A 25,276-nucleotide genomic window follows, 5' to 3' on the forward strand; every position below is an offset into this window, starting at 1 on the left:
GCCACCCGCGGCCCCCGGGCTCTGCGGGCAGAACCGAACCGGGCCGCGCGGGGTCCGCCGCGGCCGGCAGGGCTCCGGTTCGCTCACCTGGAAGGAGCCGGAAGCGTCAGGCTGCGCCGGGGCGGACATCCCCGGCGGCGCCCACCGGAGCCCCGGGGATGCCGGCGGGGCAGCCCCACACCGGACCGCGGCGCTCCGCGGGGAAGGGCCGCGCTGCCTCCGCTGCCTCTCTCCGCATCACACGGGGCCGCCGGGGCGTCCCGGCCGTCCCCGCCCCCGCCTGCCCGCCCCCGCGCCCATCCCCGTGGCGACCGGTCCGCGCCCCCGCAGCCGGGCGGCCACCGGGAGGCACCGGGAACGGACCCTGCCCACAACCCGCAGTGCTGCGGCGACCGGCCCGGGCGGTACCGGGGAAAAGGAACCCCCCCGCCCCCGGAGCCGCCGCGGCCCTGCCCACGCGTGTGCGGGGATGCGGGAGCCCGAGCCCCTCCGCCCGCATCCCACCGGGACGGCTCCCGCAGCTCCCGTTGCCCCTTCCACAGTTTTATTACGGGGTGTTTTTTTTTTTTGCCAACCCCCCCCTACACGGGGTTACGCCCCCCAAAGACCCCCGCGTGGGGCAGGCGGGGCCGTGGGGAGACGCAACCCACCCGCCCCACGCCCCGTGTCCCCGCCGTGCCCACGGTGGCCGCCGGTTCCGGTGCTGCGGCATCACCGGAGCGGAGGGGGCGGAAGGGAACGGAGGGCCGGGGGGGCACCGGGAGCCCCCAGCGTGGGGCACCCCCCCCCTCCATCCCCCGCGCGGCGGGACTTCCGCGTGGGGCCGCAGGGACACGGCCCCGCCGGCGGCTCCTAATTAATGATTAATCAGCGCTCCCCGGGGCCCGGCGCCGTGCGGGGGGGGGTGCGCGGCTCGGCGCCGCCGCTGCGGGGGAGGGAACGGGGGGGTACCGCCACGGGGGGAGGGCAGGGCCGGTCCCACGTTCACTCGTGGGGTACGGGGGGGGCTGCGCTGGTGGGGAGGGGGTGCCCCGTGCCAGGGTGGGCGTGGGGATGTCTGCAAGGGGTGTGTGTGTGTGCGTGCAAGGGGGGCTGTGGGTGTGTAAGGGTGGGGGTGCGTGCAAGGGGGGGCTGTGATTTTTGTGTGTAAGGAATGTGTGTGTGTAAGGGCTCTGTGTGTGTGTGTAAGGGCTGTGTGTGTGTAAGGGCTCTGTGTGTGTGTAAGGGCTGTGTGTGTATGTGTAAGGGCTCTGTGTGTGTGTGTAAGGGCTGTGTGTGTATGTGTAAGGGCTGTGTGTGTGTAAGGGCTCTGTGTGTGTGTAAGGGCTCTGTGTGTGTGTGTAAGGACCGTGTGTGTGTAAAGGTGTGCGTGCAAGGAGCGGGCGCGTGTGTGCTTATGAAGAGTGTGGGGTGTGGATGAAGGGGGTTGCGTGCCCCCCGCGAGCCTCCATGTGCGTGCAAAGGGGTGCGTGTGCAAGCCCTGTGTGTGTGCACCTGCACGTGCGTGCACGCCCGCTGTGCCTGAGGGGTGCACAGGTGTGTGGGCACGGGGATCCGCGTGTTTGCACACGAGTGTGGAGGGGCTCGTGGGTGAGTTTACAACCGGGCCGCCCGAGTGTGCAAGGCTGCGTGTAAGCGTGCAAGCAGGGAGCGTGTGTGCAACACCCGTGTGCGCGGCACGGAAGGCGTGCGTGCAAGGGTCTGTGTTCTCGTGTGCGTGCGTGTGCAAGGGGATGCGTGCCCGTGTCGGGGCGTGTGCGAGGCGGTGGGCGCACGCCGCGGGGGCTCGGCGCGCGTGTGAACACACATGTGCGTGCAACACGCGTGTGCCGGGGTGTGCAAGGGGGAGCGCCGGGGGGGTGCGGGGGGAAGGCGCTGCGGGCACGGGGGTGGGCGTGCAAGGGACACACTCGTGGAGGGGAGGGGTGGGGGGCCCGGCCGCGCGTGTCCCCGCCATGCCGGTGCGCGCGTTGTTGTCCGTGTCCGCGCGCGTGTGCGCAGCCCCGGGGGTGCGAGTCCGCCCCCGCCGCTCCGGGCCGTACCGGGCCGCTCCCGCCGCCGCCGCTGCGCCTTTAAGGCCGCCGGCCGGGAGCGCCCGGGCGCGGATCCGGGCGGGGGGGGGGGGGGGGGGGGGCGGGCACCGGCCGGGGCGGGCCGGGGCTGCGCGGCCGCGACCGGGACCGGGGCCGCCACCGCCACCGGGGGCCCGGCCTGGGCGCGGGATGGGGCGGCGGGGACGCGGCGCGGCCGCCGTGTAGGAGCGGGCGGCGGCGGGGCCGTGGCGGGGCGCGGGGCCCCGCGGGCGGCAGCGCCGGAGGCGGAGGTGAGCGGGGCCGCTCGGGCGCACCGGGAGCGGCGGGAGAGGCGGGGAGGGGGGGGGGTGGTGGATCGGGACGGCGGCGGCGTCGGGGATCGGATCGGGACCGGGATCGGCACCGGGACTGGGACCGGGATCGGGGCTGGGGGGGCGACACCGGGCTGGGCCCCCGGGCGGCGGGAGCGGTGCGGCCCCGGGGAGCTGCGCGGTGCTCGGGGGGGTCCGGTGCGGCGGGAGCCGCCGGTGCGGTGGGAGCGTCCGGTGCGGCGGCCGGAGGGCGCCGGTGGGTCCCGGTGTACGGGCCGGGGCTCGGCGGGGCTCCCGTGCCCGGAGCGGGGAGGGAGGGAAGGGAAGAGGGAGGCGGCCGCCGCCGCCGGGGCCGGCCCTTCCCGGTGGCCATTCTCCGCCGCTGCTCGCCCGGGGCAGGGACCGGCTGCCACGTCCCGGCTGGTTCCCGGTGCCCCGGGGCGGCCGTGCCCGGTACAGCCCGTTGGCCGCCGTTCAAGACAAACAGGGCCGGGACGCCCGGGTCGGTCCCAGCTTTGTCGCAGGTCGCTGCACCGGGAAGGGCGGGCTCCGGGCGGCCTCGGCAGGGCCACGCACCGGGCACCGGGACAACGGGAACCCAACACCGGGAAGCCAGCTCCGGGACGCTGTGGGGCACCGGGAAGCCGGCACTGGCCGTGCCCACAGGGGCCATGGGCGTAGTGGGAGAGCTGAGACTCAGGCTCTGCATCCCCCAGGGTGGCGGGGGGAACATCAGGACTCTCCACTCCTCATCCACTCCCGTGGAAACCAGGGCCCCTCTTGGGGTGTCAGGGTTGGGGGGCCCGAGCGCTGACCCCTCCTCGATGCCCGCAGCATGTCGTGGTTCAGCGGCATCCTGGTGCCCAAGGTGGACGAGCGGAAGACGGCATGGGGGGAGCGCAACGGCAAGAAGGGCCCCCGGCCCCGAGCCGGCCTCTGCGGCCCCCGCTACATGAGCTGCCTGCAGGACCCTGAGATGGAGCGGGGTGCGGGACCCCCGCGGGGGCTGCGCTGCACTTGGCAGGAAGATCATTACGGCAAGAAGGGGCCCGCGGGCGACCTGGGACTCAAATCGGTGGACTCGGGCTTGGAGGACGGCGAGGCCAAGGGCCCGAAGGGAGCCGGGGGACGCGAGGGGCGGCCGTCGGCCGGCGAGTGCTGGCAGCGGCTGCTCCAGGTTTTCCGCTCCAAACGCTTCCAGTCGGCCAAACTGGAGCGGCTTTACCAGCGCTACTTCTTCCAGATGAACCAGAGCAGCCTGACGGTGCTGATGGGAGTGCTGGTGCTGGTTTGCGGGGTGATGCTGCTCTTCCTCTGCCTGCCCGGCGCCCCGAACGTGCCGGCGGCCGCCGCGCTGGCCGCTGCCACGGCCCTGTTCCTGCTCCTCATGGTGCTGTGCAGTCGCAGCGCTTTCCCCCAGGACTACATGTGGGTGGTGAGCTACGTGGTGCTGGGGCTGCTGGCCGGGGTGCAGGCGCTGGGGACGGTGGCGGCGGCTCCCCGGAGCGCGGCCGAGGGCGTTTGGTGGAGCGTCTTTTTCATCTACATCACCTACACGCTGCTGCCCGTGCGGATGCGGGCGGCCGTGCTGGCCGGGGTGCTGCTCTCCGCCCTGCACCTCGCCATCGCCTGGCACCGCAACGCCGCCGACCCCTTCCTCTGGAAGCAGGTAGGGGACACACCTGGCACGGGCTGACCCCCGCAGGTGGGACCTCAAGTCCCCTGAATCCCGCTCTGCAAATTTAAGGGTGGTTTTTTGGTTTGTTTTTTTTTTTTTGCACTCGATGTTTCTGCTGGCGGAAAGTTCTAGATGCGAGAGGGGCCCCTTGGCTAGCTGGGGATAGGGGGAGGTCCCATGCTGGCGTCTCGTGGTGGGGCTGGGGGTCCCTACAGTGCTGGAGCCCCCCGGGGGATGGGATGGGCCCCTCACGCCGGCACAGACCCACCATTGTGGGCTGCACCAGGAGGAAGGGGCGCCCACAAAGCCCCCGTTGTAGGGCTGGCGGAAACCCCCGAGGAGGGACGTGAGTCCAGGGCACCAGGGCAGGGGGGCGGCCGTCACCCAGGGGGGCTGGGACACTGCCAGTGCCCCCTGTCCTGCCCCTCTGAGGTGCTGGGTGCTCCCAGCGGGGTGCTGCTCGCACGGGGGGCGCAGAGGGGTCCCCCATCCCTAGGGCCGCGTGCTCCCGGCCCCAGCAGCTCCCCCTCCTTGAGCGGAGCCACTCGTCACCCGTCACCCTCGCCCTGCCTGGCCAGCGCCGGGGCCACGTGCCGTCCCTGCGGGGCACAGGGCGAGGAACACAATGACATGCGAGGCCAGCGGGGTCACGGGAGGGGCCGCCCCCCTGGGTAGGGTTCAGCCCTTCGGGGTAGGAGTGATGGGGCTCTGGGGGGATGTGAAGGGGCCGGGGAGGGGATGTGAGGCCTCTGCTCCCAGTGTCCCGTGTGCTGGAGCGCTATAAATAGCCCTGGCCCGGGTCCCGGGGGATGGGGACGGGGGGGAACCGCAGCTCCCTCCGCAGTCATCTTTGCTTTCCGACTTCCTCTGCTTCCCGAGGGCGTCCCCGTGACCCCTGTGCTCCAAGCCCCCGTGTACCCCTGGCCTCGGCTCCTGTATCCTCATATCCCCCCTGCTCTGGTTTTCTACATCCCCACATCGCCGTGTTCCCCCTGCCCTGGGTCCTCCAGGTCCTCCACATTCACCCTATGCATGTCCCCTGTGTCCCCATGTCCCCTCTTGTCACCCTGCCCTGTGTCCCCTGTGGTCCCCATGTCCCTGCACCCCCTGTTCCCTGGTTTCCCACAGCCCCAAGTCCCCCATGTCCCTGCAGCCCCCTTGTCCTGTTTTCTCACGTCCTTTGGTGCCCCACATCGCCCCGTCCCTGTCCCCTGCATCCTCCCTGCCCTGTGTCCCAGAACCCCCATGTCCCCCTTTCTCGAGCCCCCATGTTCCCATCCCCACACCCCTCTCTTCGCAGCCCCCTCTTCTCCCCATAGCAGCGCCCACCATACCAAAAGCCAAGCTTCTGTGGGGCACAGGAGGGTGGCCGAGCTGGCTGGGGCTCCTTGGGTGGTCACACCGAGCCCACCTCCCCCCCAGCTCAGCGCCAATGCCCTGATCTTCCTCTGCACCAACGTGGTGGGGGTCTGCACCCACTACCCGGCCGAGGTGTCGCAGCGCCAGGCCTTCCAGGAGACCCGTGGCTACATCCAGGCGCGCCTGCACCTGCAGCGGGAGAACCGTCAGCAGGTGGGACGGGGGATCCCGGGGGTCCCCGTGCTGGGCCGGGGCTCCATCAGCACCCCGGCCCTGCTGACGGGACTGCTGCGGCTGCAGGAGCGGCTGCTGCTGTCGGTGCTGCCGCAGCACGTGGCCATGGAGATGAAGGAGGACATCAACACCAAGAAGGAGGACATGATGTTCCACAAGATCTACATCCAGAAGCACGACAACGTCAGGTACTGTGGGGACGGGGCTGCAGGTGAGGTTTGGGGGAGGCATCACCGGGGGAGGGTGTCTGGGGCAGCGCGTGGGCCATCCCCAGCCCCTGCTCTTCCTCCTTGCAGCATCCTCTTCGCGGACATCGAGGGCTTCACCAGCCTGGCCTCGCAGTGCACGGCGCAGGAGCTGGTGATGACTCTCAACGAGCTCTTCGCCCGCTTTGACAAGCTGGCTGCGGTGAGTGGAGGGGCTGGGGGACTTTGGGGGCTCCTGGAGCTCTCTTAACCTGCCCGTGCCCCCCAGGAGAACCACTGCCTGCGCATCAAGATCCTGGGGGACTGCTACTACTGCGTGTCGGGGCTGCCGGAGGCGCGCGGGGACCACGCTCACTGCTGCGTGGAGATGGGCGTTGACATGATCGAGGCCATCTCGTGAGTGAGGCAGAGCCCTGGGCTGGGCCCGTCCCCAGTGCCACCACAGCTTGGAGGGCTGCACCTGACCGTGCTGTGCCCATCCCCTGGGCTGGCACATCTCCGGTGCCACCACAATCTGGGGGGCTGTGCCCATCCCCTGGGCTGGCACATCTCCGGTGCCACAACAATTTGGGGGGCTGTGCCCATCCCCTGGGCTGGCACATCTCTGGTGCCACCACAATTTGGGGCTCTGGTGCTGGTGTCCCCAGTGCCACCACAATTTGGGGGGCTGTGCCCATCTCTTGGGCTGGCACGTCCCAAGGAGCTGTGTCCGGTCCTGGTGCCACTGCAGCTTGAGGGGGCTGCAATTTCCCCAGTTTTGGAGTTTTGGCAAGTCCCAGGTGCCGCCACAGCTTGGGGGACAATTCCCATTCCTGGTGCTGGCACATCCCCGGTACTCGCTGGTCTGGGTCACAGTGCCTAGGGGCACCTCAGGGTGCCTTGGGGGGTGCCGTGGGGTGCCTGGGTGTGCCGTGGTGTTTTGGGGTGCCGCAGGGCCTGGCAATCCAGAAAGGCCGAGGCTTGCTTGGGGATACCCGAAGGCACCCCGGGGTGACGCGGCACCGGTCCCACCCGCAGACTGGTGCGTGAGGTGACGGGGGTGAACGTGAACATGCGCGTGGGCATCCACAGCGGCCGGGTTCACTGCGGCGTCCTGGGGCTGCGCAAGTGGCAGTTCGACGTCTGGTCCAACGACGTCACCCTCGCCAACCACATGGAAGCGGGCGGCAAAGCCGGGTGAGCCGGGACCGGGGGGGCTCTGGGCTGGGGGCTGGGTTGGGGGGCGCTGGGCAGGGAGGGCTCAGCACCTTCATCCCCCCATCCCCAGGCGGATCCACATCACCTGGGCAACGCTGCAGTACCTGAACGGGGACTATGAGGTGGAGCCGGGCCACGGGGGCGAGCGCAACGCCTACCTCAAGGAGCACAACATCGAGACCTTCCTCATTGTCGGCTGCAGCCAGAAGCGCGTGAGTTTGGGGTCGTCTGGGGGGGCATCAGGGGAGTGGGAATGCTGGGGGTCACCCCCTCACGGCCGCGTCACCCTGCAGAAGGAGGAGAAAGCCATCCTGGCCAAGCTGCAGCGCACCCGCGCCAACTCCACCGAGGGGCTGGTGCCGCGCTGGGTGCCCGAGCGCTCCTTCTCCCGCACCAAGGACTCCAAGGCCTTCCGGCAGATGGTGAGCAGCCCCGGGGAGGGCATTGGGCACGGGGCACCCTCCCCACGGTGCTATCGGCCGCTCGCTGCCCTTCCGTGGTTGTCGGTGGTTTTCCCGGCCCTGCCCACAGCTCTTGTGGCTTCCTCCTGCTGCCCGTGGGCCTCGGGGAGTTCCTGGGTAGCCCCTGGTGCTCGGCAGACCTTGGGGATCCTCCTTGTTCGCATCAGTCCTGGGCACCCTCAGGGGCGTCCCATCCTCACTGGTGTTAGATATCCCCCCCGCAGACCCCCTTTGCAGACCCCTGGGATTCTTTTGTCTTTGACAAGAACCTTTGGGGACCCCCCCTGCCCCATTTAGCCCTGGAACTCTGTCCCCCATCCTGGGTGACCCTGGGAATGTCCCGTGTCCTTGTCATCCGTGAGGGTTGTCCCCATCTGTGCCAGTGTCTCTGACACCTCCCTTGTGTCTCGCAGGGCATTGATGACTCCAGCAAGGACAAGTAAGTGTTCCCATGCTGGGCTGCTGGGTGGGTCATGACCAGCCCCTCCCTGGGGCAGAGCTGGGAGCCTGGGAGGGTCCTGACCCCTGCATTCCCCAGCCGTGGTGCCCAGGAAGCCCTCAACCCTGAGGACGAGGTGGATGAGTTCCTGAGCCGGGCCATCGATGCCCGCAGCATTGACCAGCTCCGCAAGGACCACGTCAAGAAGTTCCTGCTCACCTTCCAGACCCCCGAGCTGGAGAAGAAGGTTGGGGGGCCCTCTGTTCCCTTTGTTCTGGACCCACCGTTCTGTCTGTCCCTTGAAGTCCCCTCTGCCCTGGCCCCCTCAGCATCTTTGTCCTCCCATCTCTCCTCCATCCCTTGGGGTCTTCTGTGTGCTGGTTTCATGGTCCCTCCACCTTCTCAACCTCATCCCCTCCACTCCATCCCCTGGGGTCCCTTCCCTGCACTCCATTCCCTGCATCCCTGAAGCCCTCCCCATTCCCCTCCATCCCATGCCCCAGGGTGCTCCTGTCCCCCTTTTCCCCACCCTCTGGGGTTCCCCCTTTTCCTTCCATCCCATTCCTTGCATCCCCTGGTGTTCCCTGTCGCCCTCCATCCCATCTTCTGGGATGTCCCCTGTCCCCCTTCATCTGCATCCCTCGGGGTCCTCCCATTTCCCTCCATCCTGTCCCCCAGGTTCCCCCCGTTCCCCTCCACCCTATTCACTGTGTCCTCTCAGTCCCGCCTCCATTCTTCCCCTGGGACCCCGTGGGGTTCCTGGGGTCCCCCCCTCTCTCCATCCAACCATCCCAGTTCCCCCTGTCTCCTCAGTACTCCAAGAAGGTCGATGACCGTTTTGGTGGCTACGTGGCCTGTACCCTCCTCGTCTTCTGCTTCATCTGCTGCCTCCAGATCCTGGTGTTCCCCCAGTAAGTGCCACAGCCCCCCCCAAAATACCAGCTCTGATCCATCAACCCCATCACTCACCTCCCACCTCTCCCCAGCTCCTCGCTGATGCTCGGGGTCTACGTCAGCATCTTCATCCTCCTTGCTGCCATCCTCTTCATCTGTGCCATCTACTCCTGCGTCACTGTGAGTACCCGAGGGCTGGGAGGGTTTTTGGGGGGGCTCAGCCATGCCTGACAGGCTCCTTGGTGCCCCCCCAGCTCTTCCCCGCCGCCCTGCAGCGGCTCTCCCGCAGCATCGTCCAGTCCCGCGCCCGCAGCACCGGCATCGCCGTCTTCACCATCCTCCTCGTCTTCATCGCTGCCTTCGTCAACATGGTAGGGTCACGGGGGATTGGGGGGCAGCTCTGGGGGGCTGCGGGGCAGCGGCTCACCCCTCTGCCCCCCTCCAGTTCTCCTGCAGCCGCGTGGCCCTGCGGGACTGCGCCGCCCGCGAGCTCAACGTCACGCCCGGCTCCGTGGGGCCCTGCCAGCTGCGCGCCCTCAACTTCTCCCTGGGCACACCGGGGGGCTCCTGCCACGGTGACGGGCTGGCCTGTGACTTCCCCGAGGTGAGCCAGCGGCCGTGGGCACCGCCGGGCATGGGGTCAGCTTCCCACAGGGGTCACTGAGGGTGCCAAGCGCTCCCTGGGTGCTGGCAGAGCGTCCCCATGGGGGTGGTGTCCCCAGGAATGCTGGCATGGATGGCTGTAGGCATTGTGTCCCCCAGGGTGCTGGTACAGTGTCCCCAGACATGCTGGCACAGGGTCCTCGAGGGTGCAGGGTGCTGTAATGGGGTCCCTGCAGGCACTGTGTCCCTAAGGATGGTGGCACGGTGTCCCAGAGGGTTTGGTGTCCCCCAGAGTGCTGGCACTGGGTCCCCATGGGTGCAGGGTCCCCACACACACACGGGGTGCTGGCACAGGTCGCTTGGGTCCAAGGTCCTCAGTAGGTGCTGGCGCTGAGCCCGTGAGGTTGCTGGGTGCTGGCACAGTGTCCCCAGGGGTGCAAGGTCCCTGTGGGCGTGGGGAGGTGCTGGGATTCTGGGGCGCTGCAGGAGTTCCAGGCGTGCTGCCGGGTTCCCAAGGGTGCCATCCAGCGTCCCCAGGGTGCTGCAGGGGTTCCTGAAATGCTGTCTGGCGTCCCTGGGGTGCTGCAGGAGGTCCTGGGGTCCCAGCTGGTGTTCCCAAGGTGGCAGAGGGATCCCCAGGGTGCCATTCAGGGTTCCTAGGGTACCATCCATGGCTCTTGGGGTGCGTCAGGAGTCCTGCGGTGCTGGCTGGCGTTCCCAGGGTTCCCAGGGCTGCCATGTGGGGTTCCTGGTGTGCTGCAGAGGTTACTGGGGTGCTGCAGATTTCCCATGGGTGCTGTCCAGGGTTCCCCAGGAGTTCCATCCTGGGTTCCTGGGGTGCCATCTTCAGCTCCCAGTGTGCTGCAGAGGTTACTGGGGTGCCATCAGGGGTTCCCAGGGTGCCACCCAGCATTCCAGGGGTGCTATCCATAGTTCCCAGCGAGCTACAGGGGCTCCTGGAATGCCACTCCTGGCTCCTGGGGTGCTGCAAAGAACCCAGGGGTGCCCTCCGGTGTTCCTGGGCACCATCTGGTGTTCCTGGGGTGCCGCTGCATCCCACCACGTCCCCCCCCAGTACTTCAGCTACAGCGTGGTGCTGAGCCTGCTCGCCTGCTCCGTCTTCCTGCACATCAGTAGCATCGGGAAGCTGCTGCTCATGGTGGGCATCGAGGCCACGTTCCTGCTGCTGGTGGAGGGGCCTCACGCAGCCCTCTTTGACAACGCCGACCTGCTGGTCCTGGCCAACGCCCTGTGAGTGCCCCCTGTCCCTCAGGGGTCCCCACCTCAGAGCTGTGTCCCCACCCCACTGACCCCTGGCTCCTGTCCCCACAGGCCATCCTTCAACGTGACGCAGGGAGAGTGGTGAGTGGGAAACTGGAGCCGGTGGGGACCTGGGCGTAGGGGGGGTGAAGCAGGAGGGTCTCTTGGGGGTCTGTGCTGCAGTGTCGGGGGGTGGCTACAGCCTAGGGGTCTCTTCTGGTGTGGATTCAGCTTTGGGGTCAAATTTGGGGCTCCTTTGGGTGGGTGAGTGGATCTTTGGGGTCTGCCGTGCAGATTTAAGGTCCCTGGGGTGGGAAGGTGAATGTCTGGGGTCTGGACTCAGGTTTGGGGTCGCTGAATGGGGTGAGTGCAGCTTGGGGATCTGGGTGGATCTTTGGGGTCTGAGTGCAGGTTTTGGGTCTCTTGGGTGTGAATGGGTCAATCTTTGGGTTTGGGTGCACATTTGGTGTCCCTGGAGTGGGTGAGTAGAACTCTGGGGTCTGAATGCAGGTTTGGTGTCCCTGGACTGGGTGGGTGCATCTCTGGGGTCTGGTTGCATCTTTGGGGTCTGGGTGTAGTTTGGGATCTCTGGGTGGGCTGGGTGGTCTCTCAGCCTGCCTCAGGGGTCCCGGGGGTCCTGCAGCCCGGCGGAGGGGAAGGTGGCCCTGCGCTACGTGACCCCGGTGGTCCTGGCCGTGTTTGCGCTCGCCCTGTACCTGCACGCGCAGCAGGTCGAGTCCACCGCCCGCCTCGACTTCCTCTGGAAGCTCCAGGTAGGACCAAGGTGTGGGGGGCTGGGAACGACCCTTTTCCTCCATCCTGAGACCAGGACCGACCCCTTCCCTGCACCCCGGGACTGGAGTGACCGCGGGGTCACTGCTGACCCCTTCCCATACTCTAGGACAAGACCGACCCCTCTCAGCACCCCAGAACTGAGGTGGTTGTGGGACCAGGACTGACCCTGCTCCCTGGGATTGGGGTGACCATGGGATGGGGACTGACTCTTCCCCTGCTCCCTGGGATTGGGGTGATTGTGGGGCTGCAACCAACCCCTTCCTTGCACCCTGGGAACAGAACTGACCCTTCTCTGCACCCCAGAACCGGGGCAGTCACGGCACAGGGACCAATCCAGGGCCAGGACCAATCCCCACACCCTGACACCAGGATGGCCGCAGGGCTGGGAGTGACCCTCTCCCTGCACCCAGGACTGGCGTGACCATGGGGCAGGGACCAACCCTGATGCTGAGGCAGCTGCGGCAGCTCCCACCTGGCTCTGTGCCCACAGGCAACGGGCGAGAAGGAGGAGATGGAGGAGCTGCAGGCCTACAACCGGCGGCTGCTGCACAACATCCTGCCCAAGGACGTGGCCGCGCACTTTCTGGCACGGGAGCGGCGCAACGACGAGCTCTACTACCAGTCCTGCGAGTGTGTGGCCGTCATGTTCGCCTCCATCAGCAACTTCTCCGAGTTCTACGTGGAGCTGGAGGCCAACAACGAGGGCGTGGAGTGCCTGCGGCTGCTCAACGAGATCATCGCCGACTTCGATGAGGTGCTGGGGGCGGAGAAGGGGGCGCAGGGAGGTGAAGTGCACGGGGATGGGGTGCAGTGGATGGGGTTCGTGGGGTGCTGGAGAGGCTGTGGAGCAGCGTGGATGAGGTTGTGGCGCAGGGAATGTGGTCACGGGGTGCTGGAAAGGCAGTGGAGCAGTGGGGATGAGGTACAGGATGTGCTCCATCCTCGGAGAAGCTGTGGAGCGGCTTTCACGGAGCCACGGGAACAGTTGGATGCCGGAGAGGCTGTGGAGCAGCGTGGATAAGGTGCACATGAGTGGGGTGCAGGAAGATGGGGCGTTGGGGAGGCTGTGGAACTCCAGGTTTGGGGACAGGGGGCAGGAGATGGTGTGCACGGGGCGCTGGAGAAGCTGTGGAGCACCACGGATGGGGTGCAAGAAGATGGGATGCACAAAGTATGGAGAGCCTGCAGAGCACCATGTTTGGGGACAGGGTGCAGGAGACGGTGTGCAGGGGGTGTTGGAGGGGTTGTGGAATGCTGTGGAGGAGCTTGGGGTGCAGGGGATGTGGTCATGAGGTGCTGGAGAGGCTGTGCAGCAGGAACTGGAAAAGCCAAGGAACAGCATTCACTGAGCCACAGGACGGGGTGCAGGATTTGGGGTACCCATTGCCCTGTCGAGATGCTGTGAGGGTGACCCCACCCCGTCCCCCCAGATCATCAGCGAGCAGAAGTACCGGCAGCTGGAGAAGATCAAGACCATTGGCAGCACCTACATGGCGGCATCAGGGCTCAACGCGGCCACCTACGACCGCGAGGGCCGGAGCCACATCGCGGCGCTGGCCGACTACGCCATGCACCTCATGGAGCAGATGAAGTACATCAACGAGCACTCCTTCAACAACTTCCAGATGAAGATCGGTGAGCCCTTGCACGCCCCTTGCACGCCCCTCTGCGCCTCCAGCCATCCCATGCTGTTGTTCATGGCTTTGTGCCTCGCGGCTCTTGGGCACCTTTTTCCTCTCTCACCTTCTCCCTTTCCCAATCACCCCTTCTTTTTCCTTTTCATACCCCATTTTCCTCTCTCACACCCCCTTTTCCTTTTGCACCCTTTTTTCTCCCCTCCTTCCCTTTTTCCTTCCCCTCTTGCACCTCCTTTTCCCCCCTTCACCCTTTCCTTTTCCCCTCTCACCCCACCTTTTTCCCCCTTCACTCTCTTTTCTCCGTCACTCCCTCCTTTTCCAATCTCACCCCTCCACCTCTTCTTTTCCTCCCTCCCTCCACATTTCCTCTTTTCCCCACCCCCTTTTCCCCCCTCTCAAGACACCACCTTTTTCCCCCTTCACACTCCTCTTTTCTCCGTCACTCCCTCCTTTTCCAATCTCACCCCTCCACCCCTTCTCTTCCCCTCTCACTCCACTTTTTCCCTTTTCCCCTTCCCTCTCCCCCGAATGTGGGGGTTGTCCCTGACTCTCAACCGTGTCCCCCCCAGGCCTGAACATGGGCCCAGTGGTCGCAGGGGTCATCGGGGCTCGCAAGCCCCAGTACGACATTTGGGGCAACACCGTCAACGTCTCGAGCCGCATGGACAGCACCGGGGTCCCCGACCGCATCCAGGTCAGTCAGGGATGGGAGGGGCACAGGACACCCCCCCAAAGACCCCCAAGGACCCCCCCTCACCTCCGTGTCCCCCCTCCAGGTGACAACGGACCTGTACCAGGTGCTGGCGGCCAAGGGCTACGTGTTGGAGTGCCGGGGGCTGGTCAAGGTCAAGGGCAAAGGGGAGATGACCACCTACTTCCTCAATGCGGGCCCTGGGGGTAGTTAGGGGGGTGTCCCCACGGTGTCCCCCCCCATACCGGGGACTCCCCCAGCCTGTGCCGAGCTCAGGCAAAAAAAAAAAAAAAAAAAAAAAAAAAAAAGAGAAATCCCCAAATCGACATATTTAAAGAAAAAAAAAAGGGAGAAATGGACACAAGGGAGGTGGCTGGGGGGTGTGGGGAGTTAACCCCATGGCCCCCCTCTGCGGGTGTTTTAGGGGGTGTTTCCCAGCCCTGCACCGGGGTGTTTTTTTTTGGGGAGGGGGTTTCACGGTAACCCCCATCCCTTGGCTGAAACCCCCCATGTGCCAAAGAGGGGAGATGGGCTCCCTCTCCCCCCCCAGGAAAGGGACTGCAGGGGGTTGTTGGGGGGTCCCCAGCCCCTTCCATGTGCCAAATTGAAGTGCCGCCTGCGGGGGGTGGGGAGGCGCAGGCCCAGCATCTCCGCAGCCCCCTCGCCCCCCGGGGGTCCCAGCTCCCTCCGGAGGGGCTGTGGCGGGGAGGGGGGGGGGCAGACCCTCCCCCTTTTAAATGCAAAAAAAAAAACCCTAATGAAGTGACTTTTTTTTTTTTCTTTTTTTTTTTTTTTTTTGGAAGCAGTTTTGGGGGGGGGGGGGGGGTTGCACCGCTCGGGGGGGGGAGTGTGGGAGGCACTGGCCCCCTCACCCCAGCACAGACCTGAGGTACTTTGTCCTTCGTGTGTACAGATAAATTATATATAAAACACTTTGGATACGAGCTGTGGCCTGGCCTGTGGGGCGGAGGGCGCACGGGAATCCCGGCTGGGAGGGGGACCGGGATCCCAGGGCGGGGGAAACACCGGGATCCCTGTGAGGCGGGGTCCCGGAGGTGAACACAGCGGAGTCCCGGTGCGAGGAGGGTTCCCGGTAACGGCAGCGGGGTGAGAAGTCGGTTAGAAGCATATACAGACAACGTCTTGAGGTGCGGGGTGCTGCGGGACCTCGGTAAAACCGGATCTTGGAGAGGTGCAGGCATCCCGCTGCCCCGGTGACCCGGGGTGGAAGGGAAACATACCGGAGTCCCGGGGGCAGAGATATCCTGAGGTCGGGCTCCCCGGGTGTCAGTGCGTAGAACTGCCGATAAGGAGGAGCCGAGAAGCCGCTGCTGGGGCCACAGGGACCGTCCCGAGGTGCGGGGGTGTTGGGGGACGCGCTGAACTCAGAGCCCCTCACGCCGTGAGGGAGTGTGGGGGGGTGCTCAGGGTCGGCCCCTCAGCGAGCGGAGAGGGGCGTGGCCTGCCCGCGAGGGAGGCGTGTCCTCCGCCACTCCCCGCCCACTCAACGGCCCCTCCTTGCTTTGGCGCCCTCGCGCCTCCACCGGTTCCCCCCGCTCCCGCCCACCCGGCGCGCGTGACGTCAGCGCGTCACCGCGCTGCGTGCGCACGCCGCGTCCCCCGCGCGGGCGCAGAGCCGCCATGGAGGCCTCGGCGGGCGGCGGCGGCGCCGGGCCCGGGCGGCGCTGGTACTTCAGCCGCGAGCAGCTGGAGCGGAGCCCGTCCCGCCGCGCCGGTCTCGACCCCGACAAGGAGCTCTCGTACCGGCAGCAGGCGGCCAACTTGCTGCAGGACATGGGGCAGCGCCTCAACGTGTATCCGGCCGCGCTAGGCCGCGCTAGGCCGCGGGTGGGAGCGGAGCGGGGCGGGGCGGGAAGAGCCGGGAAGGGGGAGAGCCGGGAGAGGGTGAGGGGAGAGCCGGGAACCGGTACCGGGAGTGCGTGCGGGGAGAGACGAGTGTTTTGGAGATCGAGGAGAGCCCGGCCCCGGGACGGGGAGATCAGTGCTGGGCTGTCGGGAAGGCCCAACCCGGGTGTCGGAGCGGGGGAAGCCCGAACCCGTTTTTGGTTCGGGGAATCCAATTTGGGGTTCAGGGAGAGCTGTGCTAGCGTGTTGGGAAGACCTGGCCGGCCCGGGAGCGGGGAGTGCTGTGCCGGGGTGCTTGGAAGGGAGCGCCAGGCCCGTCCCGGGTGCGCCGAGCCCGTTTTAGGATCGAGGAGATTCCGGGAGTGGGGAAGGCAGTGCCGGCATGCAGGGAAGGGAAGACACGGCCAGACCGGGAGCAGGGACGGCGGAAATCGCGTTTCACGAGCAGGGAAGCCTGTGCCGGTGTGTCGTGAAGGCCCGGCCTAGGAGTGGGGAGAGCCGAGCCCGTTTTGAGATTGAGGAAATCCGGTTAGAGGAGTGGGAAAAGCTGTGCTGGGGTGTTGTGAAGGCTCGGAAAGGCTCTGCCCACGAGTGCCCGGGAGAGCTGAGCCCGTTTTAAGACCAGTGAGATCCCAGAAAGGATTTTTGGGAGCAGAGAGAGCTGTGCTGAGTTGCCGGGAAGGACCGTCCAGGGAGCAGGGAGGGCTGAGCCCGTCTGGGCTTGAGGAGACCCCATTTTGGGAGCAGTGAGTGCTCTCCTGGGGTGCTGGGAAGGCTCAGCTTGGGAATGGGGAACACTGAGCCCGTTTTGGGATCGAGGAGAGCCTGTTTCGGGAGTGGGGAGAGCTGTGCTGGCATGGAGGGAAGGCCTGTCCTGGGGATGAGGAGAGCCTGTCCCGTCCTGCCGCTCTTGGCGTGTGGGGTCTGTTCCAGTGGCTCCCCTGGGCCTGCCTGGGGGTCCCTGCGCTTTTCCTTGACGCCGTTCCCAGCTCCCAGCTCACCATCAACACGGCCATCGTGTACATGCATCGCTTCTACATGGTGCAGTCCTTCACCCAGTTCCACAGGAATGTAAGTGCTGGGATCTGGGGGGTGTGGGGCGCTGGGGACCCCTCAAATCCACTCCTGCTGCTCTCTGGGGGGGAACCCACCTTATGAAGATGTTTGGGAAGGGAAGGGGATTCTTTTCTCTCTCCTGGTGGTGGCCAGACTCGAACAGCCTTTCAAATACTGAGAACCCACCTGATTTATTTGCTCTGACCTTGAATTCGGTGGCGTTTTAAGCAAACAGAGCCTTTTCCTCCACAGTCGGTGGTGCCGGCAGCGCTTTTCCTGGCTGCCAAGGTGGAGGAGCAGCCCCGGAAGCTGGAGCACGTCATCAAGGTGGCACATGCCTGTCTGCACCCCCAGGAGCCTCTGCTGGACACCAAGAGCGAGGTAAGCCTGGGGATGGAGCCTTGGGATGTGCTGTGAGCGCCGGAGGAGCGGGAATGGCATCCGGAATCGCGTGGCTCCTGTGGCTCCTCGACCACGGGCAGCTTCTCAGTCCATCCTCTCCTGCTACAGAGAGATTTGGGCTTCCCCGCTCTGTACAAAGCCTTTTCTCCTCTGCTGCACACCTGGATGCAGGTGTGGAGTGTCCCAGGTGTGGATCAGAGGAGCTCCACTGTGAGAGCAGTTTGTCCGGACACTTGTCTCAGTGGGTTAAAAACGTTGCTGATCCCTCATCTCTCCAGACAGCCCCTTTTACCTGGAGCTGAGCAGCGAGTCCCTTTTTCCAGGGAAACTTAGAGAAAAAAAAAAAAAAAGGCAGGAAAAGCAGCTGATTCCTGCACTGCTCGTGTGCCACGCCGGGAGTGTGGGGGACCAGCACGCAGAGCCTCCCCAAAAACACTCTGATCCCTCTTTCTTAGAATCTCCAGATGGTTTGGGTTGGAAGGACCTTTAAATCCCATCCCATTCCACTCACCTGCCACGGGCAGGGACGTTTTCCACTAGCCCAGCTTGCTCCCAGCTCCATCCAGCCTGGCCTTGAACGCTTCCAGGGAATCTGTGCCAGTCCCCCCGTGCAGGGAGATTTCCCATTTTTGCCCCGGAGAGAGAAGGGTGTTAGGAATGTGCAGGCTTGATCCGAGTGCCTCTCCGTGAGTAACCTGCCTGTCCTCTCAACCCCAGGCTTACCTGCAACAAGCCCAAGACCTGGTCATTCTAGAGAGCATAATCCTACAGACCCTGGGTAAGTTCCTCGAAGCGGCCGGACTGCCACACGAATCCCAGAGCCAGGAGAATTCCACAGGCTGGAGAGCCTCGCCCCTTCCACAGAATCCACACAACAAACCCCGTTTTTCAGCCCGACTCCTGTTTTAACATCAGTTTTTCAGGTGGAACTTGTGCCAGGCTCAAAGCTGAGAGATTTAAGTGTGGTTTGTCTCTTTGGTTTTTTTTGGTTGTTTTTTTCTTCCCTAAAAAAAACCCTTCAGGATTTGTGCTGCTCGGACGCTGGCTTTTGTCCTGGGTTGTGCTTTCCGGCTCAATCATACAATCGTGGAATGGTCTGGGTTTGAAGGGACCTTAAAGACCAATTCCAGGCCATAATGTTCCAGTTCTGTTGCAGGAAGCAGTTTGTACTGAGAGATGCCTTTTAAAAAATGGGTTAAAAGTGAATATTTTGATCAAATAATTAAAAGGCGGGGGAAAAAAAATCCCCAGAACTCGACAAACCAGGAGCAGTTGCTGGGTGTTTTTGGAAGTAGGAGTCTCCACGTAGGGCTGTGGCTGGTGGAGCTGGTGCCCTGTTTTGTTTATCAAATGTACTGTTAAAAAGTTGTGTTCACTAACAAATGTTCTGTTTCAGAGGCAGTTTGTAGGTAGATTTTTTTCCCTCCAAAAGAGCAGGATTTGTTATTCCTGTCTGGATTCACAGGAGATTCCCCCACATTCCTCCTTCAGTGGGGACAGAGGTGGCCACAAGGCTGTGGCTAAACCAAGCCCAGTTCTGCAACCTCTCACTTCTCCAGAGGCCTTTTTAAACATCCCAGTTCTCCCAGAGCATCCTGCAGATCTGCTGCGCACATGGACCAATTGGAATTCCTTTTTTTTCCCCCTTTTCAAACATAATTCCCAAACTGAGGAGGAAGTGAGGATTAAACTCAGTTGTCCTCAGTGCTTTAGGCCCATTCAAAGGGGAAAACAATCTGCTTCCTCTCAGCTTTTTGGGTGAGAGAAATTCCTTGGAGCAGATGCCATTGTCTTCGCCTTCCTCCCAGCTGCTTCAAGAGGCTTTGTTCCTGCTATTTTTAAAATCTTTAATAGTTGTTTTGTTTCCAGTGAGGCCTTTCAGAAGCTGGGAGGTCTGGCAGCGCCAGAGACCTTCTGGGTTTTGTAGCTGGAGAACTTGAGGCTTCTGGATGCAGGAAAAACGGGCTCCTCTATTGCTGCCTGGCTCCAAGCAGGGCTGTAGGAGGGAAGGGGTGCAGGAAACATGGATCCAGGGCTGTGCTGCTGGTTCTGATGGTCCTCTGTCTGTGTCCTTCCAGGCTTTGAGATCACTATTGACCATCCTCACACCCATGTGGTGAAGTGCACCCAGCTCGTCCGAGGTGAGAGGGAATTGGGAGGAAAATACGGGGGAGCGTCGGGCTGGGATTGCTCCAGAGCTTCCCAAAAGCCTGGAACGGGTTGGGTTGGGCAGGCAAGGACAACTTCCACTTGCCCAAGTTGTTCCAACCTGGCCTGGGACTTGATGGGGCAGCCCCAGCTTCTCTGAGAGGGAGGGAGGGAGGAATTCCTTCACAATATCCCATTTTAATCCCACCTTTTCCAAGTGAAAAACCATTCCCGCTTGTCCTGCCACCCCAGGTCCCGCTTCAGCTCTCTTGGAACCTGAAAGGCTGCAACAGCGTGACCCCAGAGCCTTCTCCAGGCTGAACAATCCCAATTCTCCCAGCTTTTCCTCCCAGGAGAGCTGATCCATCCCTCTGATGCTCAAAAGAGGCAATTTTAGATGGTTCTGAACCACACAAAGCTCTCAGTGAACAGCAGTTCTCAAAATCCTTGTAGCAGTGGCCTGCTGGACTAAAATATGATAACATGAAAATATGCAAACAACACCCTGATTTTTTCCCCCTTTCTTTTCTTTTTTTTGCAGCCAGCAAGGACTTGGCACAAACTTCCTATTTCATGGCTACAAACAGGTTATTATTTTATAATTTTATCATCTTATAATTAATTGATAATTTATCTGCTGCCTGTGGCCCCAGAGGCATCGCTCAGCCTGGGAGCAGCTGGGAATCCCACAGGAAGAGCCTTAAGAAAGGGTTGCAGCCGTTTTTCCTGCCAGCTGCTGGGCAAAATGAGCTGGAAAATAAGGCAGATGGGATGCTCAGGAGCTTCACTGCTTATTTGATAGGAATTCAGCTGTGAAAGTTAAAAAAAAAAAAACGAGCCAAAAAGATGGAGGGGAAATGAACGTACAGATTTTTCCTTGGTTATTCCTGGGTGTTGGAAAGTTTTCACTCAACAAAGTGCTGTGGAAATTGTCCATGAATATAGTTTGTACCCCAAAAAAGGCTGATTTGGGACATAAATGAAGAAAAATCAACCCTGAGGTTTTTTGTATGTTTTGGTTGTTTTGTCCCTAAATTTTCCCTGGAAATGAAAATCAGCCCCGGATTCTTTCTCTGATTTGTTTCGTCCCTAAATTTTCACTGCCAGCTTGATGCCAGCACTTTTTGTTGGGATTATTTCTAAATTAAATTTCCTGGATTATCAGCCTCAGACAAACCCTGTTTGGATCAATCAGTGGAAAACACTGAATTTTGGGGAAATTATGGAGGGAAAAGTGGTTTAGGTGCCAACACAGAAGAAGCTGCAGGGCCAGAGATGCCTCCCAGCTTTGGCTGGGAATGTCTGGGCACGTGGTTTCCCTTTTCCACCTGTGAGGTGTTCCCTGCTCACCTTCACTGTTTGTTGAAGGTGTTTCGTGCTCCAAAGGGCACCCTGTGGATTTCCGGCCTCGGGAATGTGGTGTCGGTGATGTTTGGGTAAACACAGCCCTGAAACCTGTTTTAGCCCTGCAGCAAGAATTTCAAAGCCGTGGGATTAGGAGTTAAGGCTGTAATTGAGGGAAATCCGGGCAGAAAGTGTGAAGAGGAGCCTCAGTTTTGCCTGAGAGAGGAGCCAGTTCTGGGATGAACTGGATTTATCCTTGTGCTCCCTTTGGTTTCCTTCTGGCATCATTACGGGGCAGAGTTGAGGCTCTTTGTTACCCTTGGGGCTGCTCTGCCAAGGCTCTGAATTTCCTGGGTTTTACTTCTGTGGATAAACCCATTATCCATGAAACTCGAGGATTTTTGGCTGTAGATGCCGAACTTTTCCGCTTGTCTGTGCTTTTCACTGATGAAAAGGTATTGAACAGGGCGGTGAGGAGATGGTGCCATGTGGGAGCAATGGTGGCAGAATTCCCAAAGGGCCCATTCAGGAGTGGGCAAATCCCAGACTCAAGACTTGCTTCCGTGTTTTCCTTAAGCTCTGGTGCTCCTGCAGGATCCTCGTAGTCCCTCAGTTCTCCTGGTGTTGCCCACACCTCCCAGCACTCGTGGCCACGTGGAAAATCAACTTATTAATGAAAATATTTGATAGCTCGCCTGGCTCAGGTTCTCCTGAGTCACTCCAGCATAAAGTGTATTCCTAAAAAATCCTTTGGGAGAGATCAGACTTTTCCTAAAGCTGAAAAGGGCAGGTTTGCTCCTTGAGTGCCATCCAGGAGTTGTGCTTGGAAGTTTCCCCCCACAGCAGAGGTGGGGCTGACAGGTGACCCCAGGACTGACTTCTGTCCTTGGAGATCCCAAATTTCCTGTAACAAAACAGGGATCAACAAGAAAACCGGTGCAGGGGATCCCAAATCTCCTGTAGCAAACCAAGAATGAGCAGAGATGGAGGAAATCCCAACTTTTCCTGTAGCAAAACAGAGATGAGCAAAAAAAACCGGACAAATTTCTCTTCCAAGAGCAGAGGTGGGGCTGTTCCCCAGTGACTCTCCCCCTTGGAGGGGAATCCCAAATTCCCTGAATCAGAACAGGGATAAACAGGGAGATTGGTGCAGGAGATCCCAAATTTCCTGTAGTAAAACAGGGATGAGTTTCCTCAGAGCAGAGGCTGGCAGGTGACCTCAGCACTGATTTTCTTTAGAGGATCCCAAATTTCCTGTAGTAAAACAGGGATGAGTTTCCTCAGAGCAGAGGCTGGCAAGTGACCTCAGCACTGATTTTCTTCCTTTGGAGGATCCCAAATTTCCTGTAGTAAAACAGGGATGAGTTTCTCCTCAAAGCAGAGGCTGGCAGGTGACCTCAGCACTGATTTTCTTTGGAGGATCCCAAATTTCCTGTAGCAAAACAGGGATGAATCTCTCCTCAGAGCACAGGTGGGGCTGGCATGTCCATGGCTGGCTTTCCCTCTCCGAGAAGCTCCCAAATTACCTTCCTAAAAAAAAAAACCACCCACAAACAAAAACCCTGTGGAGGAGAACCCGAACCCCCTGTAGCGAACCAGGCCCGAAACAAGCGAAGCGGTCGCGAAGTCCCCGCTGTGCCTGGAGCAGGATGGAGCTGGCTGTGCCCGAGGGTCCCTCTGGGGAGGTCCAGAGGGCCACATTCCCCCCCGTGTCCCGCGTGGATCCGCAGCTCAGGCGTGGGAGTTGATGGCTTTTTGTTTTCTCTCCCGGTGACGTCAGCCTGCACCTGACCACCTTCAGCCTGCAGTACACCCCGCCCGTTGTGGCCTGCGTCTGTATCCACCTGGCCTGTAAGTGGTCCAACTGGGAGATCCCAGTCTCCACGGACGGGAAGCACTGGTGGGAATACGTTGATGGCACTGTAACTCTGGAGCTCTTAGATGGTAAGTTTGGGAGCGAGGTTTTGTTGTTCTCCCTGCGAAAGGCTCGTAAATTATTTTGGCATCGCTGGTCCTGGGTCCGATGGTTCCGACACCGCCTCACGGGCTCCAGGAGTTCAGGGCTTGCTGAGGTTTTCCAGGGCAGCAGCAGCTTCTGTAGCACCACAGAGAAATGAGTTTGAACGGGTCAGTGATTCCAGTTGTCAGAATTTTCCCCTCCTGGCACAGCTCCATCCCACCAGTAGCTCCATCTGTCAGATGAGGGGGTTGTCCTGATGGACTGGGGCTGCTCTGACCCTCCTGCTTGGGTTTGTGTCTCCTCTGCAGAACTGACTCATGAATTCCTGCAAATCCTTGAGAAAACTCCCAGCCGACTGAAGCGGATCCGGAACTGGCGGGTAAGAGAGCCTTGGACGCGGGCTGTGCTTTCTTTGGGGAGTCACAAAGCAGGACAGCAGGAAAGGGAGTTGTGTGTGGAGCTGGGATACTGTGTGGCGCTTGCGGTGCTGGAGTTCATCTGTTGTGAATTAACTTGTACAGAACTTCGGTTTTCCAGCTGCATTAGCAGCCCTGCTTCCAGAGGGTTGGGAATTCTCTCACAAGGAGGGATGGGAGCAAAGTGGATCTGCCTTTAAAGAAAACCTTGCGCTCTTCTGGTGAGCTGTTTGGATTAAACCAGCTCCAGCGACACCCCCGAGGTAAACACCCTGCGATTTGTTTAATTCCAGGCCTCTCAAGCGGCCAGGAAATCCAAAACCGACGACCACGGCGACGACGAGAGCCTGTCAGAGCAGACAATCCTCAACATGATCTCCAGGAACAACAGCTCGGACATGAACATCGCTGGGCTCATGAGCATGTCCACATCCTCCACCGCCGGCGCGGGGCCGGCGCTCCCGGCCGCGGCCGATTCCCCGGCGGAGCCGAGCGCCGCGGATCCGTCGCAGGCGGATCATTGGCACCCCCCGGCCAAGCTGGACATCCACAGGACCGGCGAGGGCGCGTCGGCTGCCGAGCACCCGCAGCAGGACGGTGCCGCCTACCCCAAGCAGAGCACCAAGAACGCGCCCTCGGCCAAGGTGTCCCTCAAGGAATACCGGGCCAAGCACGCCGAGGAGCTGGCGGCGCAGAAGCGGCAGCTGGAGAACATGGAAGCGAACGTGCGCTCCCAGTACGCTTACGCCGCGCAGAACCTGCTGGTGCAGCAGCAGCGGGAGAGGGAAGGGCAGCAGGACAGCAACCCCTCCCCGATCGTCCTGAAAATCCCCATCGCAGGGCCCGAGAACCCCGAGCGCCCGCCCGGCGCCGACAAGGGTGACAAAGCTCTCAAGATGAGGATCCCGGCGGTGGGGGGAGGCGGGGAGAGGCCGATCCCCTCCAAGCAGGAGGAGATCAAGATGAGGATTAAGGTGCCGGGTCCCGGAGACAGACACGGCTCGGCGGATGAGAGCGGCGGGAAGAGCCGGGAGTACAAAGAGAAGCACAAGGGCCACTCGTCCAACCACCACCACCACCACCACAACCACCACTCGCACAAACACTTGCACGCCCAGCTCGGCGCCGGCCCCAGCACCGCGCCCAAGCGCCCGGGGGACTCCAAACACGGCGCCCAACCCGGCGCCTCCGCCACCCCCCACAAGGGCTACGGGCCTCTCGCCCCCACCCGTAAAAGACCCGTGCCCGAGGAGCCCCCGGCAATGCCCCACGAGCACCAACCCAAAGTGGGCAAAGTCTCCAAAGGCCCCGGAGTGCCGTTCCCGTACGCACACCTTCCCGGGGCTGCCCATCTCCCTGGGCACAGCTCGGATTTATCCCAGCCCAGCAAAGCCCGGGCCGCCCACAAATCGGACAAGGGGCCTTCGGGGGCCAACGGGCACAACGTCAGCCAGGCCAGTGACTATCAGGACACGGTGAACATGCTGCACTCGCTGCTGAGCGCTCAGGGCATGCAGCCCACCCAGCCCCCCGCCTTCGAATTCCACTCGTACGAGCTCCTGAACCCCCGGGCTTCCAGCGGCTCCAGAGCTGCCGCCAACACGGACAAGCCCCGACCGCCCCCCCTGCCCTCGGAACCGCCGCCGCCGCTGCCTCCCCTCCCCAAATAACCCCCTTTTTACTACTGAGTCCGGAGCCCGAGCCCAAACCTGCGGGGTTTTTCTAAGGGCTTTTTGATCTCCACTGCCTCACGAAGAACTTATTTTATTATAATATAACTTTTATTATTGATATTTAGTTGTTAAAGCTGTGAAAGGATAAGGAACCCTTTCTCTATTCCTCCCTTTCCCCCCCATAGGCTCCCAGTTAGTGTTGGGCTTTGACCCCCCCTCTGGGGAACATGGGGGATATTTAAAATATGTCACAGAAAATTTAAGATGTTTTACAAATAATTTAAGCATTAACTTATATCTTAGTGGTTTGGTTCCTTTTAATTCCGAGGGGCTGTGGCAGATCCAAGGGAGGTTCCACTCGAGGTGTTGATATTCAGGAATTTTTGGGGGATGGAGGGATGTGGGGGTGCCGAGGGAATCCCAGGTGATGGGAGCTGCTCTCCCTCCCATGGGTCCTTTCCCCTATACCTGTTTGGTTTGGGATCTGGTCTCCATCCTTTGCTCCCTTCCTGCAGATCCTGGGATTTCCACTGGAAACCCTCAGGGGGGCACAGGGGGTCTCAGCGGGATATGGGATGAGAAAGTGCCAGGCTGGTCCTGTAGGCACCATGCC

General features: G+C 62.0%; 2 protein-coding genes across 2 annotated transcripts; both read left to right on the top strand.

The window, feature by feature from the left end:
* The first annotated feature begins 2,278 nt into the window (after positions 1-2,278).
* On the top strand, positions 2,279-14,120 carry ADCY6 (adenylate cyclase 6). The gene is made up of 22 exons (XM_040088386.2): positions 2,279-2,323; positions 3,179-4,013; positions 5,445-5,594; positions 5,682-5,803; positions 5,912-6,023; positions 6,090-6,217; positions 6,839-6,997; positions 7,089-7,230; positions 7,312-7,440; positions 7,893-7,918; positions 8,018-8,165; positions 8,732-8,829; positions 8,905-8,992; positions 9,067-9,183; positions 9,258-9,416; positions 10,491-10,666; positions 10,748-10,777; positions 11,319-11,448; positions 11,961-12,224; positions 12,901-13,105; positions 13,677-13,801; positions 13,884-14,120. Exons 2-22 carry the CDS (start codon positions 3,180-3,182, stop codon positions 14,010-14,012), a joined length of 3,471 nt encoding a protein of 1,156 aa, XP_039944320.1. The 5' UTR covers positions 2,279-2,323; position 3,179; the 3' UTR covers positions 14,013-14,120.
* A 1,319-nt stretch (positions 14,121-15,439) lies between these two features.
* On the top strand, positions 15,440-24,960 carry CCNT1 (cyclin T1). The gene is made up of 9 exons (XM_040088498.1): positions 15,440-15,612; positions 16,654-16,735; positions 16,973-17,101; positions 17,840-17,900; positions 19,201-19,263; positions 19,812-19,857; positions 22,395-22,558; positions 22,883-22,953; positions 23,284-24,960. Exons 1-9 carry the CDS (start codon positions 15,440-15,442, stop codon positions 24,658-24,660), a joined length of 2,166 nt encoding a protein of 721 aa, XP_039944432.1. The 3' UTR covers positions 24,661-24,960.
* Positions 24,961-25,276: the final 316 nt, after the last annotated feature.

Source organism: Hirundo rustica, chromosome 30 (genome assembly GCF_015227805.2).
Source record: "Hirundo rustica isolate bHirRus1 chromosome 30, bHirRus1.pri.v3, whole genome shotgun sequence".
NCBI lineage: Eukaryota > Metazoa > Chordata > Aves > Passeriformes > Hirundinidae > Hirundo > Hirundo rustica.

Excerpts from the sequence above, each read along its gene's own strand:
- ADCY6 (XM_040088386.2), top strand. The coding sequence starts at position 3,180 with ATGTCGTGGTTCAGCGGCATCCTGGTGCCCAAGGTGGACGAGCGGAAG. Across the intron at positions 5,595-5,681 it reads AGCGGGAGAACCGTCAGCAG|GAGCGGCTGCTGCTGTCGGT; the intron begins GTGGGACGGGGG and ends CTGCGGCTGCAG. Across the intron at positions 13,106-13,676 it reads CAACTTCCAGATGAAGATCG|GCCTGAACATGGGCCCAGTG; the intron begins GTGAGCCCTTGC and ends TGTCCCCCCCAG.
- CCNT1 (XM_040088498.1), top strand. The coding sequence starts at position 15,440 with ATGGAGGCCTCGGCGGGCGGCGGCGGCGCCGGGCCCGGGCGGCGCTGG. Across the intron at positions 15,613-16,653 it reads ATGGGGCAGCGCCTCAACGT|CTCCCAGCTCACCATCAACA; the intron begins GTATCCGGCCGC and ends CGCCGTTCCCAG. Across the intron at positions 22,559-22,882 it reads AACTCTGGAGCTCTTAGATG|AACTGACTCATGAATTCCTG; the intron begins GTAAGTTTGGGA and ends TCTCCTCTGCAG.